The 18,765-nt window shown below is 37.6% G+C and overlaps 2 protein-coding genes across 3 annotated transcripts; both read right to left on the bottom strand.

Annotated features, from left to right (window-relative positions):
- Positions 1 to 427: 427 nt before the first annotated feature.
- Positions 428 to 7,601, bottom strand: LOC146737916 (uncharacterized). Its single transcript, XM_085504735.1, has 2 exons — positions 7,475 to 7,601; positions 428 to 1,505 (listed from the first exon to the last, which is right to left on the bottom strand). Exon 2 carries the CDS (start codon positions 1,487 to 1,489, stop codon positions 746 to 748), a length of 744 nt encoding a protein of 247 aa, XP_085360861.1. The 5' UTR covers positions 1,490 to 1,505; positions 7,475 to 7,601; the 3' UTR covers positions 428 to 745.
- Positions 7,602 to 9,587: 1,986 nt separating this feature from the next.
- On the bottom strand, positions 9,588 to 16,983 carry LOC146737915 (uncharacterized). Of its 2 annotated transcripts, none has more exons than XM_085504733.1 (2): positions 16,857 to 16,983; positions 9,588 to 10,665 (listed from the first exon to the last, which is right to left on the bottom strand). In XM_085504733.1, the coding sequence occupies exon 2, from the start codon at positions 10,647 to 10,649 to the stop codon at positions 9,906 to 9,908; it is 744 nt and encodes a 247-aa protein (XP_085360859.1). In that variant the 5' UTR covers positions 10,650 to 10,665; positions 16,857 to 16,983; the 3' UTR covers positions 9,588 to 9,905. The 2 variants fall into 2 exon arrangements, with proteins under 2 accessions (XP_085360859.1, XP_085360860.1); XM_085504734.1 differs by lacking the exon at positions 16,857 to 16,983 and adding an exon at positions 12,598 to 13,690.
- Positions 16,984 to 18,765: the final 1,782 nt, after the last annotated feature.

The raw sequence follows: 18,765 nt of genomic DNA, 5'->3' as shown, positions 1-18,765 counted from the left end.
CCATCTATGTGCCTTGTGTATTAAATATTATTAAATTGCACTTGAGAAACAAGTGAGAATGTTTAAAATTAGCTAATGAATATGAAAATTAGGTCATCAATATACAAGGATTTCAACCCAAAACTGATCAGGTCTGCACATTATCCGAGATCATCAATGTACCAAGTGTCATTGAAATCTGATAATTGGTTATTGAGATATCTAAAGAATAGGGCACACAATTATGGGTATGTCTTTTTAAACAAGGAACTGAGAAGTACTATCCAAAAGGAATCTAGATATATATCTTTTCAGTTGACTTCACAGAAAATATCTACCAGTGTATCTGTCTGGGGGGGGTTACACAAAGGGCTACGTTATAATCTGAATGTACCTTAAATACCAACATCTTCAACGTTATCTGTGTCTACTGAGTGTATTGAACAGATTGTTATTATTGAGAGGTAATTTATTAGCTACATTTGGTACATATACACTTTATTAACCAAACAAATAGAAAGTGACCGATAGTCGAATATACATAGAACGATTTTATGTATTTGCGATAAACCACTGATTAAAGCGGGAGGGTCGTCACCTGCGCACGCGCAGAAATTGAGTCACAAGCGATGATAAAAACACACGCTAAAAACGCAAAGACTCATGGGTAGACGTTTGTTTGTAAACGATGACACGCTATGGCCGCCTGACGCATGCGCAGGTGACGACTCCCCCCGCTTTAATGTGTCTTTAATAAGTTCATTATTCAAACATCATAACTTGAGTAGCCGCCATCATGGTTGTGATTTTCGTCGCCCCGAAGAGGTGGGTAGAAAATACACAGAGATACACTACTCTTTGCAGACACCACGTGTTTGTCGTGGTTGTTCAAGTTATACATGGTTCCTTCGCCGGGCGAGACGCGTGACGTAACTGATTCGGCACCCTCGTTCCAAGAATAGTTAACTTGGCCGGCAATGCAATACACAGATTCGGCGTGGTTCATGTATCCAAGCTTTGCGGGCGGTTGCTTGCCTGTCGTGTTTGTTAAGCTGATACCAAATCCATCCGCCTTCAGCAAAAATCGGCGACTCTGTCCCCTTTTCCAGTCAACATCTCTCTGTGTGTCGACGATATCGTCAAGCGATCTTAGCACAGCACGTTCGGTGGATGGGTTGACATCTTTGCAATACACGACATAGAGTCGGAGTCTTGTCTCAACGAACAGCTCGGCCGAAATGCCAGAAGAAAAGGCGGCAACACTGTCTGGTTTCAGTTTATACGAACCTCCATTAGAGACCTTCACATCACCGGTACCAGATATGCAGTAATATATATGGTCGAATTCACCGCTATCTGATGATCTAAGTTTCACAGTTTCGCCAGCTTCCACGGAAACATCATATGCAATATGACCCATGATGTCATCGCTCGCAACTAGAAGTCGTCCTTTTAAATCTGAGTTAGGGAGGGTTGTTACGGCGACGTCTTCTGCGTGACGAACAATCATGTTTCAAGTTTGCAAACTGGGGAGAAAAAAATATATATATAAAAAAATAGTAAACCAATGTGATTTGTGTGTGTGCGTAATAACTTTGTGGTTGAAAACACACATTTCACATGGACATAAATCGTCCTGACGCACTTTCTATGGGGGCGTTGACTGCAAATAAGTTCAATTTTAAATCAAACTATCTTTACCGTATTCCTTGTATTCATCACGAATTGTGTCCACGTCCTGGGGTGGGGGCAGTTGATACATAGCTGGGTAGGGAGGTGCCCCTGAGTGCGCAAAAGGATGACCATTTTTTATACCTGGATAGTGGCGAAATCTATCCCCATGTTTATACCAAACTACCATTTCTGTCATCACTGTTTATTCCAAATAAAACAGTTACCGCATTTGATCTACTAGTCTAAGAAGAGTATCTCCAATAGAAGCACATGTAAGCCAGCAGTTGCATTGTATATTGATTTATTAAAATATGTATTTTGACCATAGAAACACCTCTGTCACTTACATAAGAGCATATTTATTACCGATATTTATACCCATCTTGACCAGAAATAATGGTTTCTGTAAATATCACATGTGCATCTCTATAACAGACTGTGGTTTCAGATCTGGTGTGTAATGGTTAACGAAGTTCATTTATTGGGACACTTGCGAAAATACGCTCCTTAACTGTGAGACTGTATAAAATAACTAACTTACCGGTGAATCTGGATCTAGGGAGAGTTTTTATATTATTGGTCAGTTAGGCTGTGATATGAGAAACTGGTTCGTGACACCACTAAATATTCCCCGTATTTTAATAATGTACCAGTAGAAATCAGAAAATGTGGCTATTCAAAATATTAAACCACAGAAAAAGCCCGGATGTACTTGACCTGTCACATATCATTAAATTGAACACTTTGCTTCTTTTATATTGTGGATTATATTAAATATTGTATAATGTTCTGAAGATGGTAGTACATGAATAGGGAGTTTAGTTTGAAACCCTCTTTGTTGAAAGTATTGACTATATAAATACACTCAGTCGAGTGTGATTCAATTGTTATCACAGTTATTGAATACACCATATAAATAAATCATGTAATTTCTTTAATATTCATATACCAGGAAACAACTTGACAACAAGTTTTAAAAAAATATGATATTTATGGCTGCACAAATTAGCATTTTTCATATTGCATATCGTCATTGCCAAGTTATAGTATCAGTCATGCGACGTGATTTGTTAACCTGTTTTTATTAATTTGGGAAAATAATGTTTCTATCGCATTTTAGGAATTAAACTGTATGATAAAGACGGCCAACAATATGCAAATTAACTAATTATGCATACATGAGTACAAAAATATCAAAGTAGTACAAGTGTGGCAAACACCGTGGAATAGAGGGTTGTTATGATTGGTGATTGGCTGCTTGCCTTAGAGCCTTGGTAACCTTTGTAAGAGAAGGAAACAAGAGCGAACGGCACAGCGATGGGTTACCTCAGCTGACTGTTTGTGTGAATAAAGCTGGATTATCTGTAATGGACTGGTAGAAGGGGGCAAGGGGGGTTGCTGGTACAGTTTTAAGGGAAATAAAAAGGGCTTTTTACAATTTACAATTTCCGTAATTGGTATAGTACAGGTGTGATGGTTCAAATACCAAAATGGCAACAGTAACAGAAAGACTTCCCTGGCGGTGATGATAAAATACGAACACGGAGCCAACAGATGAGGTTTCAACTGGTACTGGTATTATTATACTCTGCAAACATCAAGTACAATAACGCGGTAAAACACCACTACTCCAATAACTAGATACTTAAACTCCAATACAATTCAACGAGATCTCCCATCTGAACTCAGTGCTGAACAACTCCCCTATATATACCCACACTGTCTATAAATAGACCATTACATCAGCATACATAATGAGTCTGGAACTTACTACCAATTTCTAGAATGTTCCATTACCTTCTATTGCCTCATACAGTGTTCTATTACCTAATAGTAGTTTATAAATAAATAAACGCTGCTCGGACTGATAAGTATGATATATTGAAGATAATATTTGGTAATCGTAGTCCTAAATAACTATTAAAAATAGCTAGACGTTTCGAGCAATGGCTCTTTATCGATAGCATAGAAGCAAGTGTGATAACGTACAGGTAGAACATAGGAACGTAAGAACGCGCATGAACTATAAGTTAGAATCACAAAAAATTCCACAATAGAACAAATAACGCGCCCTAGGTAGTGAGCTCAACAAATGAGTTGAACTGTTTGTTAATACCATGGGGTTCTTTAGTTCCAAGGCGGAATATAGTTTCCTCCTCGACACGCCTGAGCTGATTTTCGTTGCCATTGACAACACATACACCAGAAATAGACATATCTGTAATATTATGTCCACTAGAATTAAAATGAAGTGAAACCGGATAATAACGATTTTTCTGTCTAGTTTGCCGTAGATGCTCAGCAAACCGATCACCCAGTCGACGAACTGTAGAACCAATATAAAGTTTCCCGCATCTAATACATGAAATGCAATATACAACATTCATAGTGATACAACTGAACGGATATTTGACCTCAACATCTCCCTTGGGACCAAATATACGATTAGTGTCTGTAATAAAAGGACAAGTATTACACCTAGGACGATTACACGGGACAGAACCATATTTCTCAGGGTCTCCCCTTTCACCCGTATGCACCAATAACCTCCTTAAATTAGTGTCACGGCGCCAGGCAGTAGTAGGCATTAGTGGAAACGTAGAACTTGTCTCCTCACTGGTCTGTAAAATGTGAAAATGTTTGTACATAATGTTTTTAATCCTGACATTTAAAGGATGGTACGTAAGTGCCAAAATTACACGATCCAAACGGATAACCTATCCTAGGTGTAATACTTGTCCTTTTATTACAGACACTAATCGTATATATGGATCGTGTAATTTTGGCACTTACGTACCATCCTTTAAATGTCAGGATTAAAAACATTATGTACAAACATTTTCACATTTTACAGACCAGTGAGGAGACAAGTTCTACGTTTCCACTAATGCCTACTACTGCCTGGCGCCGTGACACTAATTTAAGGAGGTTATTGGTGCATACGGGTGAAAGGGGAGACCCTGAGAAATATGGTTCTGTCCCGTGTAATCGTCCTAGGTGTAATACTTGTCCTTTTATTACAGACACTAATCGTATATTTGGTCCCAAGGGAGATGTTGAGGTCAAATATCCGTTCAGTTGTATCACTATGAATGTTGTATATTGCATTTCATGTATTAGATGCGGGAAACTTTATATTGGTTCTACAGTTCGTCGACTGGGTGATCGGTTTGCTGAGCATCTACGGCAAACTAGACAGAAAAATCGTTATTATCCGGTTTCACTTCATTTTAATTCTAGTGGACATAATATTACAGATATGTCTATTTCTGGTGTATGTGTTGTCAATGGCAACGAAAATCAGCTCAGGCGTGTCGAGGAGGAAACTATATTCCGCCTTGGAACTAAAGAACCCCATGGTATTAACAAACAGTTCAACTCATTTGTTGAGCTCACTACCTAGGGCGCGTTATTTGTTCTATTGTGGAATTTTTTGTGATTCTAACTTATAGTTCATGCGCGTTCTTACGTTCCTATGTTCTACCTGTACGTTATCACACTTGCTTCTATGCTATCGATAAAGAGCCATTGCTCGAAACGTCTAGCTATTTTTAATAGTTATTTAGGACTACGATTACCAAATATTATCTTCAATATATCGTTCTATTACCTATTCAACCAGTTTCTAAAAAAATCTAAAATATTCCACCCAGACACAGTACGGTTCTAGAACATTCTCAGTGACACGGAAGTGGTACGTAAGTCGTATGCGACAATTACGTTGTACATCTAGCCTGTGATTACAGAATTACGGAATTTATTTTTTCAATTTACGTTGTACGAACAAAAAAATAACCCTTGCCCCCCCCACTGGTACGTATTTCTAGATGTAAGCGGCATCAGCCAAGCGAGACGAAGTTCCCGCTCCCAAAACACAACACTAGTGTTCAATATAACAAGTGGTTATTCAAAACTAATTTTTCTACCTATTTGCTTCGTGGCGAACCCCCCCCCCTTTTACAACCACTACAGTAGGTCTTTCTACTACGGAAAGGTCTTGCTCTTCCGCTTGGAATTATGGTACATTTTTCTGACCTCTCACGCTACTCTTTCAGACATTTTTTTAAACAGCTTCGTCCACCCGCCCAAATATAACCCCATTCTGAAACCTTGTGATATTAAAGTCTAACATAGTTGGACATCATAAAAAACAGTACAAGAATTTACATCTTGGAAATTATTTGGTCACGAAATAGTCATTTCCTGTACAAGGTTCAATGTACATACATAGTTGTCGTTTATTCTTGTATATAGTGCTTTTTAAGTCATTCTAGAATCAAATATTACCAAGGACTCTGTGGACTAACTCATGAAATTGAATGAGGCCAGGCCCGTAGTTTGGGGGGGGGGGGGTCGGGGCGTTCGGTCGAACCCCCTAAATTTTGGAGTGAATAGTTTTATGATCGTAGATTAGAACATAATAAAACAAACAGTATTAAATAAAATTAATATCAGTGAAGTAACTGTCAGACTCAACCGACATTGCATAGTAATGAGCATTTTGGTGGCAAGGAGCTTTAAATGTCAATCGTGAAGTTATGCCGTCGCAACTCCACAACAGCCAATCAAAAATATTGTTGTTATAAATGGGCTTTTATACGGCGATTCCGCGATGGTGTAATGAAGATCGCGTTCAAGCAGCTGATATTAAATATTAAAACAACATTGAAACAATAATGTAATGGTAGTAACTCTCTGAAAGATGTGGTGGTTCTGAATAGGACAGTTTGTCTTGTGCTAGTGTTCGCTCTGTATGTAAAGTGTGGGGATCAAACGAGATTGATAGGACAACACGGCACTGTACTTTCCTAGTTTGTCTGTTTTGGGGCATATTACTGATTATTTCATATGGCAAGCATATATGCCAATATCTCACAATTCCCGATAACATATGGTGAAAAAGACATATATATATATAGTGCCCGACACGTTTCTCTTTGATGTCTTAGAAAATTGACTATATTTTTAGTGGGTTCATAAAAAGAAGATGTAGTTATTGAAGTCTACTGAGACCGCTGCTAAACTGCCACTATATGCCTATTATGTTACCGCCCTCCAAAACAGCTTTACAGTGAACCACAAAATGTACATACTGTGAGAAACTTGCTGATGTGCCATTGGTTAGTGCATTTAATTTGTTTGATGCAATCATTGTGCCAGCTATTTCTTATGGTAGCGATATAGGGGTACGAAAATTCGGAAATCGAGAGGGTACAGACAACATTTTGCAGATATCTACTTAATAGTTGTACGAACAATGTAGCGATGTTCGACGAATGTGGAAGGCTGCCATTATGCTGTGGTTATTTCAAGCGTTGTATTTCATATTGGTTAAAATTAATTGAAGTGAAAAATAGCTGGAATCCCAAAATATGTTATATCAGGCTTAAACGATTAGACAAGACTGGTCGTTTCACGTTAAATATAGTACTGTAAAGGGGGTAATTATTCACTGGGTTTTAATTTAGCTTATTTCGCTGACTGGAAAAATGCGCTAAATTAAAACCCAGTGAATATGTAAAATTTAGCATAGAACACATTATCTAAATGACGAAACCGTGAATTTAAAACCCACTGAATATGCCTGAAATGGTAAATCAGTGAAATTTAAACCCAGTGAAAATTAGTCATTTTACAGTATTGTTGTTTTCGAACCCCCTATTCAAAAGTGCTGGCTACGGGCCTGATGGGGCTTGTCTCAAAAAAGATTTTGTTTCACTGGTTTGTGTTCGCCCACGGAGTAATTTTTGCGGGTGCGACCAACTTAACGCTAAAACTCAGATACATGACGGTGCAGATAACTTCACAGAGATGTGCTTACCTTTTCGCTAAATGTATAAGCTATTAAATGAAGAACAACAACAACTGCAGCTAGCTGCGGCTGTCCTGGAACGATCCACTGAGCGCGGCGGAGTTGTTGTTTTTTTAATCAATAAATCAATACAGCGACCTTGGGTTGGAGTGACATTTCGCGAGTGACATTCTAACTTCTCCGTCGCAAGGTCATTGACCTGCCAGTCACTGTGTGTCAGTGTACTCGATGTTATCGCCGTCGCCCTGTATCACGAACATGAACATGAATAGTTGATGTCTGACATGACGTCAAATCTTACATGCATTGAAAACCGGTTTGGGTTAAAATTGGTCTAAAATGAGGAATTTGATTTTTTTTCTTTTAGTCGATACAACCTCAGTTAACAAATTTTCCGGGAGGTGACCCCCTTTCCGATCGAAGCGCGTAACCCTAGTCGTCGGTGGAGGGCGCTGCTCGCACCTCCAAAAAGAGCAAGCTGTTAATGGTTGTTTACATTACACGCGTGCGAAAGACCGTATCTATTGATATTTTTGTCTATTGTTGTATCAGAGACCTCTTTCTATGGTTGTATCAAGTTTGCGTGACCAAATATCAGTAAATATTGTTAATGGAAATCGACTACTCAATTTCACTTTTTGAAGCAATATTTGATGACTTTAAATGAACTATCAATATTTGTATATACATGTAGAAAGCGTTCTAAACTTCCCTTATGCGTATACCTAACTACAACAGAAAGCGATATATATATATATATATATATATATATATATATATATATATATATATATATATATATATATGAATATGAATTTTATTCAATACAATGGCCTCAGGCCTATGGTACAATAAATCAAAAAAAAAATAGAAAAATACATACAGAGGGATTCCTTTAAATAATTGTTGAATCTACTAGTCACAACTGGTTAAATAGATTGACTCTGTGTTTAGAAGCGTAGAATACAAATTTTGAAATTTGATAAGTTGTCAAACTGCATTAAACTAAGAAATTTTTCGTAAGTCTGATTTGACAGATAAAATATAGGTAAATATTTTTGCTAAGATTTACATAACGTGGACATACAAGACAAAAATGGTATTTATCCTCAACCAACCCTAAATTACATAATTTACAGATTCTCATATTCCTCCGTATGTTTATTTTACGATCAGATTTAACCCGAAGGTTGTGGGATGATGTTCTAAGCTGACATAGCGCAGAACGGAACTTGTTGTCTTTTATTAAATGCAAATATCAAAGAAAGCTGAAACAGAACTCCCGTGTCCCGAGGGTATTGGGGGCATGAATTACAAATAAGTATTTTCTCTATCGCATTTGTTGCATTTACCGATCTGCAACAGTACTTATCATATTACAGTTACGCAGAATATTAAGGTCACATGACCATATATGGTCATCTGATACTTAGTATATTAGTTACATCTCTTGTCAAATTCCACCACCATAGTACTAGTTGCAAGTCCTTATCTGCAACAGTGCTTGAGATATTACAGTTATGAATAATATTTGTAAGGTCACAAGAATCCATTTAAGTAGGTAATTAATATCCATGTATATTTGAACTCTGGAATAATCAGATATGAGGATTAATCTGAATGCACATATGTACCACGTGGTTGATTAAAACAGATTGCAACAAGAAATTAATTAAATCTGCGCATTATTCTATGCCATCTATGTGCCTTGTGTATTAAATATTATTAAATTGCACTTGAGAAACAAGTGAGAATGTTTAAAATTAGCTAATGAATATGAAAATTAGGTCATCAATATACAAGGATTTCAACCCAAAACTGATCAGGTCTGCACATTATCCGAGATCATCAATGTACCAAGTGTCATTGAAATCTGATAATTGGTTATTGAGATATCTAAAGAATAGGGCACACAATTATGGGTATGTCTTTTTAAACAAGGAACTGAGAAGTACTATCCAAAAGGAATCTAGATATATATCTTTTCAGTTGACTTCACAGAAAATATCTACCAGTGTATCTGTCTGGGGGGGGTTACACAAAGGGCTACGTTATAATCTGAATGTACCTTAAATACCAACATCTTCAACGTTATCTGTGTCTACTGAGTGTATTGAACAGATTGTTATTATTGAGAGGTAATTTATTAGCTACATTTGGTACATATACACTTTATTAACCAAACAAATAGAAAGTGACCGATAGTCGAATATACATAGAACGATTTTATGTATTTGCGATAAACCACTGATTAAAGCGGGAGGGTCGTCACCTGCGCACGCGCAGAAATTGAGTCACAAGCGATGATAAAAACACACGCTAAAAACGCAAAGACTCATGGGTAGACGTTTGTTTGTAAACGATGACACGCTATGGCCGCCTGACGCATGCGCAGGTGACGACTCCCCCCGCTTTAATGTGTCTTTAATAAGTTCATTATTCAAACATCATAACTTGAGTAGCCGCCATCATGGTTGTGATTTTCGTCGCCCCGAAGAGGTGGGTAGAAAATACACAGAGATACACTACTCTTTGCAGACACCACGTGTTTGTCGTGGTTGTTCAAGTTATACATGGTTCCTTCGCCGGGCGAGACGCGTGACGTAACTGATTCGGCACCCTCGTTCCAAGAATAGTTAACTTGGCCGGCAATGCAATACACAGATTCGGCGTGGTTCATGTATCCAAGCTTTGCGGGCGGTTGCTTGCCTGTCGTGTTTGTTAAGCTGATACCAAATCCATCCGCCTTCAGCAAAAATCGGCGACTCTGTCCCCTTTTCCAGTCAACATCTCTCTGTGTGTCGACGATATCGTCAAGCGATCTTAGCACAGCACGTTCGGTGGATGGGTTGACATCTTTGCAATACACGACATAGAGTCGGAGTCTTGTCTCAACGCACAGCTCGGCCGAAATGCCAGAAGAAAAGGCGGCAACACTGTCTGGTTTCAGCTTATATGAACCTCCATTAGAGACCTTCACATCACCGGTACCAGATATGCAGTAATATATATGGTCGAATTGACCGCTATCTGATGATCTAAGTTTCACAGTTTCGCCAGCTTCCACGGAAACATCATATGCAATATGACCCATGATGTCATCGCTCGCAACTAGAAGTCGTCCTTTTAAGTCTGAGTTAGGGAGGGTTGTTACGGCGACGTCTTCTGCGTGACGAACAATCATGTTTCAAGTTTGCAAACTGGGGAGAAAAAAAAATATATAAAAAAAAATAGTAAAACAATGTGATTTGTGTGTGTGCGTAATAACTTTGTGGTTGAAAACACACATTTCACATGGACATAAATCGTCCTGACGCCCTTTCTATGGGGGCGTTGACTGCAATTAAGTTCAATTTTAAATCAAACTATCTTTACCGAATTCCATGTATTCATCACGAATTGTGTCCACGTCCTGGGGTGGGGGCAGTTGATACAAAGCTGGGTAGGGAGGTGCCCCTGAGTGCGCAAAAGGATGACCATTTTTTATACCTGGATAGTGGCGAAATCTATCCCCATATTTATATCAAGCTACCATTTCTGTCATCACTGTTTATTCCAAATAAAACAGTTACCGCATTTGATCTACTAGTCTAAGAAGAGTATCTCCAATAGAAGCACATGTAAGCCAACAGTTGCATTGTATATTGATTTATTAAAATATGTATTTTGACCATAGAAACACCTCTGTCACTTACATAAGAGCATATTTATTACCGATATTTATACCCATCATGACCAGAAATAAGACAGATACTTATACCTAAACTCCAAAAAAGACCACTGGTAGCATAGTGGTTGTCGCTCCAGACTCATGATCGGTAGACCCATGTTCAAATCCTACCTTAGGCTGAATATCAAAGGGTCAACCCCTACCCTGGGTGAGTGTGCCACAGACTCAATGGGAAGGCCAATTCCACTGGCCGAGATTCATTCACTAACGAATGCGACTTTGGGGGAACCTTTGTTAAGGTCCGCAGGTGCTTGTGTTCGACCGAGCCTGGTTGACGCCAGGATAGCGCATTACAAATTGCCATTTGACAGAGAGATGGCCACACAGCCCTGTCATGTAGTCCCAAACATGAATATGACTTCTGTGGCAAAATGCACTATGTGTCAGCACTAGCACTTGCAATTTGCACATACAAAAAAAAAGTCAGGAGAGACAACGGTGACATTCAATGTCCAGAACTGTCGCCTGGCACAAAAATATATATTAAAAAAAAAAAAAAAAAAAAAAAAAAAAAAAAAACCACTCCAAAAAAGACGAGACCCATTCAGTTTCTGGGGTACGTTCCCATTAGGCAAGTTATATGTACCCCCGGGGGGTCCACGTATTAGTCGAGTGATTCTTTTTGAAATTATCAAATAAAAAAATCTAAAATATAATAATAATAATACAGTAAACTAATCATGACATAGTGTTATATATTAAATGGTTCATTGATCTTAGGTTTCTGTCATAAACATATATTCGTTTTGTTACGTATTTGTTGTTTTTAATAACGAAATACAGAAGTAATATTCATGACTAGATTTAACAAGTTACCGGTCACAAATAGGGTTTGTATTACAAATAGGGTTTGTATTACAAATAGGGTTGGTATCACAACTAGGGTTGGTATTACAAATAGGGTTTGTATTAAAATAGGGTTGACCGTTATTAAATATAGGGTTATTTTCAAATTGGGTTTATCGTTATTAAAAATAGAGTTAGTGTTAACAAATATGGTTGATCGTTACTGAAAAAATAGTATTAATTACAAATATGGCTGATTGTTATAGGAAATATGAGTGTAATCATTCGGTATTCGCTGTTTTCTATTCAAATTAAGTGGATGTGTCTCAATTTGGAATGTACTTGTTTAGCTATATGGTCTGAAATGGGATCCACATACTTGTTAAATTCAAATAGTGTCAATCAAAAAGAGATGAAATATTATAATCTCCAATGTAATAATTTGCTTTTATTCTTTACGCCATTTTTGTGGGAAAAAACACACATCCAAACAAACATATTTACAAGATTCAGTTCACAATTCCTGATTTTGCAAAAATCGCCGTGACAATAGTAAGCAAATAACACCGAATAAACGGCAAGGTAAAGACTATGTCTAATTATAGTAAATACGTACTGCGTGCGTGACTCGAACCGGCGCTCGCGTACGGCACCCAATCGCCTAGCTTCACGCCACTACACGTCTTCCCCTCGGCCACCGGGCATCCCCCAAAAAAGGATGCTTAATAACCGAGTCGTGACAATAGATCATTTTCCGTACACTGCGAGAATCACGCGTTATGCGTGAAATCGAACGTAAAACAGGACAAACAAAGGTCATAGCGTCGTAGTGGCGTCAAACATCGCGTGGGATTCGACAAACGCGAAAGTATTTTGGGGACATTTCCATGCTTAATAATGTGCTGTCCACATTTGATGATAGGCAATTTCGATTAAGTAAGGGTATTCGGAAGCAATATTCCTCTGTCGAAGATCGGCCGGTCGGTGTGAGCTACGAAATAAGGAAATTCGAGTTCAAAATCAAATCGTTCGATTTTTGCGGCAGACGTTCGACGCGCGTCTTTCATGCATCTCGCGAGATCTCGCAATTGTACGGAAAATCACCTATTGCAACATTGCAATGACTGGACACCCTGAAATTTAATAAAAATGTATGCATGAAAACATAGTAGTACTTCTTAAATTCGTTGCATAAAATGAGTGATTGCACAAGAGCATTCGTACATGGTTTCTGTAAATATCACATGTGCATCTCTATAACAGACTGTGGTTTCAGATCTGGTGTGTAATGGTTAACAAAGTTCATTTCTTTGGGACACTTGCGAAAATACGCTCCTTAACTGTGAGACTGTATAAAATAACTGACTTACCGGTGAATCTGGATCTAGGGAGCGTTTTTATATTATTGGTCACTTAGGCTGTGATATGAGAAACTGGTTCGTGACACCACTAAATATTCCCCGTATTTTAATAATGTAACAGTAGAAATCAGAAAATGTGGCTATTCAAAATATTAAACCACAGAAAAAGCCCGCATGTACTTGACCTGTCACATATCATTAAATTGAACACTTTGCTTCTTTTATATTGTGGATTATATTAAATATTGTATAATGTTCTAGAGATGGTAGTACAGGAATAGAGAGTTTAGTTTGAAACCCTCTTTGTTGAAAGTATTGACTAATATAAATACACTCAGTAGAGTGTGATTTAATTGTTATCACAGTTATTGAATACACCATATAAATAAATCATGTAATTTCTTTAATATTCATATACCAGGAAACAACTTGACAACAAGTATAAAAAAAAATATGATATTTATGGCTGCACAAATTAGCATTTTTCATATTGCATATCGTCATTGCCAAGTTATAGTATCTGTCATGCGACGTGATTTGTTACCCTGTTTTTATTAATTTGGGAAAATAATGTTTCTATCGCATTTTAGGAATTACAATAATTAAACTGTATGATAAAGACGGCCAACAATATGCAAATTAACTAATTATGCATACATGAGTACAAATATATCAAAGTAGTACAAGTGTGGCAAACACCGTGGAATAGAGGGTTGTTATGATTGGTGATTGGCTGCTTGCCTTAGAGCCTTGGTAACCTTTGTAAGAGAAGGAAACAAGAGCGAACGGCACAGCGATGGGTTATCTCAGCTGACTGTTTGTGTGAATAAAGCTGGATTATCTGTAATGGACTGGTAGAAGGGGGCAAGGGGGTTGCTGGTACAGTTTTAAGGGAAATAAAAAGGGCTTTTTACAATTTACAATTTCCGTAATTGGTATAGTACAGGTGTGATGGTTCAAATACCAAAATGGCAACAGTAACAGAAAGACTTCCCTGGCGGTGATGATAAAATACGAACACGGAGCCAACAGATGAGGTTTCAACTGGTACTGGTATTATTATACTCTGCAAACATCAAGTACAATAACGCGGTAAAACACCACTACTCCAATAACTAGATACTTAAACTCCAATACAATTCAACGAGATCTCCCATTTGAACTCAGTGCTGAACAACTCCCCTATATATACCCACACTGTCTATAAATAGACCATTACATCAGCATACATAATGAGTCTGGAACTTACTACCAATTTCTAGAATGTTCCATTACCTTCTATTGCCTCCTACAGTGTTCTATTACCTATTCAACCAGTTTCTAAAAAAATCTAAAATATTCCACCCGGACACAGTACGGTTCTAGAACATTCTCAGTGACACGGAAGTGGTACGTAAGTCGTATGCGACAATTACGTTGTACGTCTAGCCTGTGATTACAGAATTACGGAATTTATTTTTTCAATTTACGTTGTACGAACAAAAAAATAACCCCTGCCCCTCCCCCTCACAGGTACGTATTTCTAGGTGTAAGCGGCATCAGCCAAGCGAGGCGAAGTTCCCGCTCCCCGAACACAACACTAGTGTTCAATATAACAAGTGGTTATTGAAAACAAATTTTTCTACCTATTTGCTTCGTGGCGAATCCCCCCCCCCCCCATTTTACAACCACTACAGTAGGTCTTTCTACTGTGGAAAGGTCTTGCTCTTCCGCTTGGAATCATAATTATGGTACATTTTTCTGACCTCTCGCTTGTTTCTTCCGCCCTCTCACGCTACTCTTTCGCCCAAATTTAACCCCATTCTGAAACATTGTGATATTAAAGTCTAACATAGTTGGACATCATAAAAAACAGTACAAGAATTTACATCTTGGAAATTATTTGGTCACGAAATAGTCATTTCCTGTACAAGGTTCAATGTACATACATAGTTGTTGTGTATTCTTGTATATAGTGCTTTTTAAGTCATTCTAGAATCAAATATTACCAAGGACTCTGTGGACTAACTCATGAAATTGAATGAGGCCAGGCCCGTAGTTTGGGGGGGGGGGTTTTCGGTCGAACCCCCTAAATTTTGGAATGAATAGTTTTATGATCGTAGATTAGAACATAATAAAACAAACAGTATTAAATAAAATTAATATCAGTGAAGTAACTGTCAGACTCAACCGACATTGCATAGTAATGAGCATTTTGGTGGCAAGGAGCTTTAAATGTCAATCGTGAAGTTATGCCGTCGCAGCTCCACAACAGCCAATCAAAAATATAGTTGTTATAAATGGGCAAGCTTTTATACGGCGATTCCGCGATGGTGTAATGAAGATCGCGTTCAAGCAGCTGATATTAAATATTAAAACAACATTGAAACAATAATGTAATGGTAGTAACTCTCTGAAGGATGTGGAGGTTCTGAATAGGACAGTTTGTCTTGTGCTAGTGTTCGCTCTGTTTGTAAAGTGTGGGGATCAAACGAGATTGATAGGACAACACGGCACTGTACTTTCCTAGTTTGTCTGTTTTAGGGCATATTACTGATTATTTCATATGGCAAGCATATATGCCAATATCTCACAATTCCCGATAACATATGGTGAAAAAGACATATATATAGTGCCTGACACGTTTCTCTTTGATGTCTTAGAAAATTGACTATATTTTTAGTGGGTTCATAAAAAGAAGATGTAGTTATTGAAGTCTACTGAGACCGCTGCTAAACTGCCACTATATGCCTATTATGTTACCGCCCTCCAAAACAGCTTTACAGTGAACCACAAAATGTACATACTGTGAGAAACTTGCTGATGTGCCATTGGTTAGTGCATTTAATTTGTTTGATGCAATCATTGTGCCAGCTATTTCTTATGGTAGCGATATAGGGGTACGAAAATTCGGAAATCGAGAGGGTACAGACAACATTTTGCAGATATCTACTTAATAGTTGTACGAACAATGTAGCGATGTTCGACGAATGTGGAAGGCTGCCATTATGCTGTGGTTATTTCAAGCGTTGTATTTCATATTGGTTAAAATTAATTGAAGTGAAAAATAGCTGGAATCCCAAAATATGTTATATCAGGCTTAAACGATTAGACAAGACTGGTCGTTTCACGTTAAATATAGTACTGTAAAGGGGGTAATTATTCACTGGGTTTTAATTTAGCTTATTTCGCTGACTGGAAAAATGCGCTAAATTAAAACCCAGTGAATATGTAAAATTTAGCATAGAACACATTATCTAAATGACGAAACCGTGAATTTAAAACCCACTGAATATGCCTGAAATGGTAAATCAGTGAAATTTAAACCCAGTGAAAATTAGTCATTTTACAGTATTGTTGTTTTCGAACCCCCTATTCAAAAGTGCTGGCTACGGGCCTGATGGGGCTTGTCTCAAAAAAGATTTTGTTTCACTGGTTTGTGTTCGCCCACGGAGTAATTTTTGCGGGTGCGACCAACTTAACGCTAAAACTCAGATACATGACGGTGCAGATAACTTCACAGAGATGTGCTTACCTTTTCGCTAAATGTATAAGCTATTAAATGAAGAACAACAACAACTGCAGCTAGCTGCGGCTGTCCTGGAACGATCCACTGAGCGCGGCGGAGTTGTTGTTTTTTTAATCAATAAATCAATACAGCGACCTTGGGTTGGAGTGACATTTCGCGAGTGACATTCTAACTTCTCCGTCGCAAGGTCATTGACCTGCCAGTCACTGTGTGTCAGTGTACTCGATGTTATCGCCGTCGCCCTGTATCACGAACATGAACATGAATAGTTGATGTCTGACATGACGTCAAATCTTACATGCATTGAAAACCGGTTTGGGTTAAAATTGGTCTAAAATGAGGAATTTGATTTTTTTTCTTTTAGTCGATACAACCTCAGTTAACAAATTTTCCGGGAGGTGACCCCCTTTCCGATCGAAGCGCGTAACCCTAGTCGTCGGTGGAGGGCGCTGCTCGCACCTCCAAAAAGAGCAAGCTGTTAATGGTTGTTTACATTACACGCGTGCGAAAGACCGTATCTATTGATATTTTTGTCTATTGTTGTATCAGAGACCTCTTTCTATGGTTGTATCAAGTTTGCGTGACCAAATATCAGTAAATATTGTTAATCGACTACTCAATTTCACTTTTTGAAGCAATATTTGATGACTTTAAATGAACTATCAATATTTGTATATACATGTAGAAAGCGTCCTAAACTTCCCTTATGCGTATACCTAACTACAACAGAAAGCGATATATATATATATATATATGAATATGAATATGAATATGAATTTTATTCAGTACAATGGCCTCAGGCCTATGGTACAATAAATCAAAAAAAAAATAGAAAAATACATACAGAGGGATTCCTTTAAATAATTGTTGAATCTACTAGTCACAACTGGTTAAATAGATTGACTCTGTGTTTAGAAGCGTAGAATACAAATTTTAAAATTTGAAGTACAGATAAGTTGTCAAACTGCATTAAACTAAGACATTTTTCGACAGTCTGATTTGACAGATAAAATATAGGTAAATATTTTTTTCTAAGATTTACATAACGTGGACATACAAGGCAAAAATGGTATTCATCCTCAACTAACCCTAAATTACATAATTTACAGATTCTCATATTCCTCGGTATGTTTAGTTTACGATCAGATTCAACCCGAAGGTTGTGGGATGATGTTCTAAGCTGACATAGCGCAGAACGTAACTTGTTGTCTTTTATTAAATGCAAATATTTTTCACATCCAAAATCGATCTTAAAATCTCTGTATTTATCGAGTTTAGGATAATTGTTGAGATCTGTAAACCAAGTTTGTTTGTACATATCATGAACTCTTTGAGTGAATACAGCCAAAAAGGAACAGTTATCTTCCACGCCTTGGTTTAACCAAACAAAACCAAAACGGTGCGAAAATAGTAGTTCTTTGACTTGGAAAGCCCAACATTTACGGTTGTTTTCCGCTTCATTATACTGGAAAAGGTAACATTGGTAAACATAACGCTGTGTTTGCATTTTTAAAATTTTCAATCGAAATTTAATAATACGTATGTAACGCAAATGGATTAGTGGTAGTCTGCCTAATTCTCCATAAATTACAGGATTTGCTGTGGTTGTAAGCAAATTTAAAATAAATTTACAAAACTTGCGATGTGTTTCCTCAATATTTACCCCTTTGTCAAAACCCCAAACTTCACTGCCATATATCAATATTGGTAAAATTTTACAGTCAAAAATCTTTAAATACATTTGTACATCAATATCACTGTATTTTGCTAGTATATTTTTTAAAGCAAATATTGCTTTACTCGCCTGCTCGGCAATTACTTTTTGGGATTTAAACCAGCGACCATTATTCGAAAAAAGTAATACCCAGATAACAAAAATGAGGCACAACCGGAAGTTGTTCACCATTGTAGTGCC

This window comes from Saccoglossus kowalevskii, chromosome 10 (genome assembly GCF_978046115.1).
Source record: "Saccoglossus kowalevskii chromosome 10, keSacKowa6.1, whole genome shotgun sequence".
NCBI lineage: Eukaryota > Metazoa > Hemichordata > Enteropneusta > Harrimaniidae > Saccoglossus > Saccoglossus kowalevskii.
This window is presented reverse-complemented; position numbering and strand designations above follow the sequence as displayed.

What these genes read in the sequence shown, in the direction of transcription:
- LOC146737915 (XM_085504733.1), bottom strand. Translation starts at nt 10,649, where the DNA reads ATGATTGTTCGTCACGCAGAAGACGTCGCCGTAACAACCCTCCCTAAC.
- LOC146737916 (XM_085504735.1), bottom strand. Translation starts at nt 1,489, where the DNA reads ATGATTGTTCGTCACGCAGAAGACGTCGCCGTAACAACCCTCCCTAAC.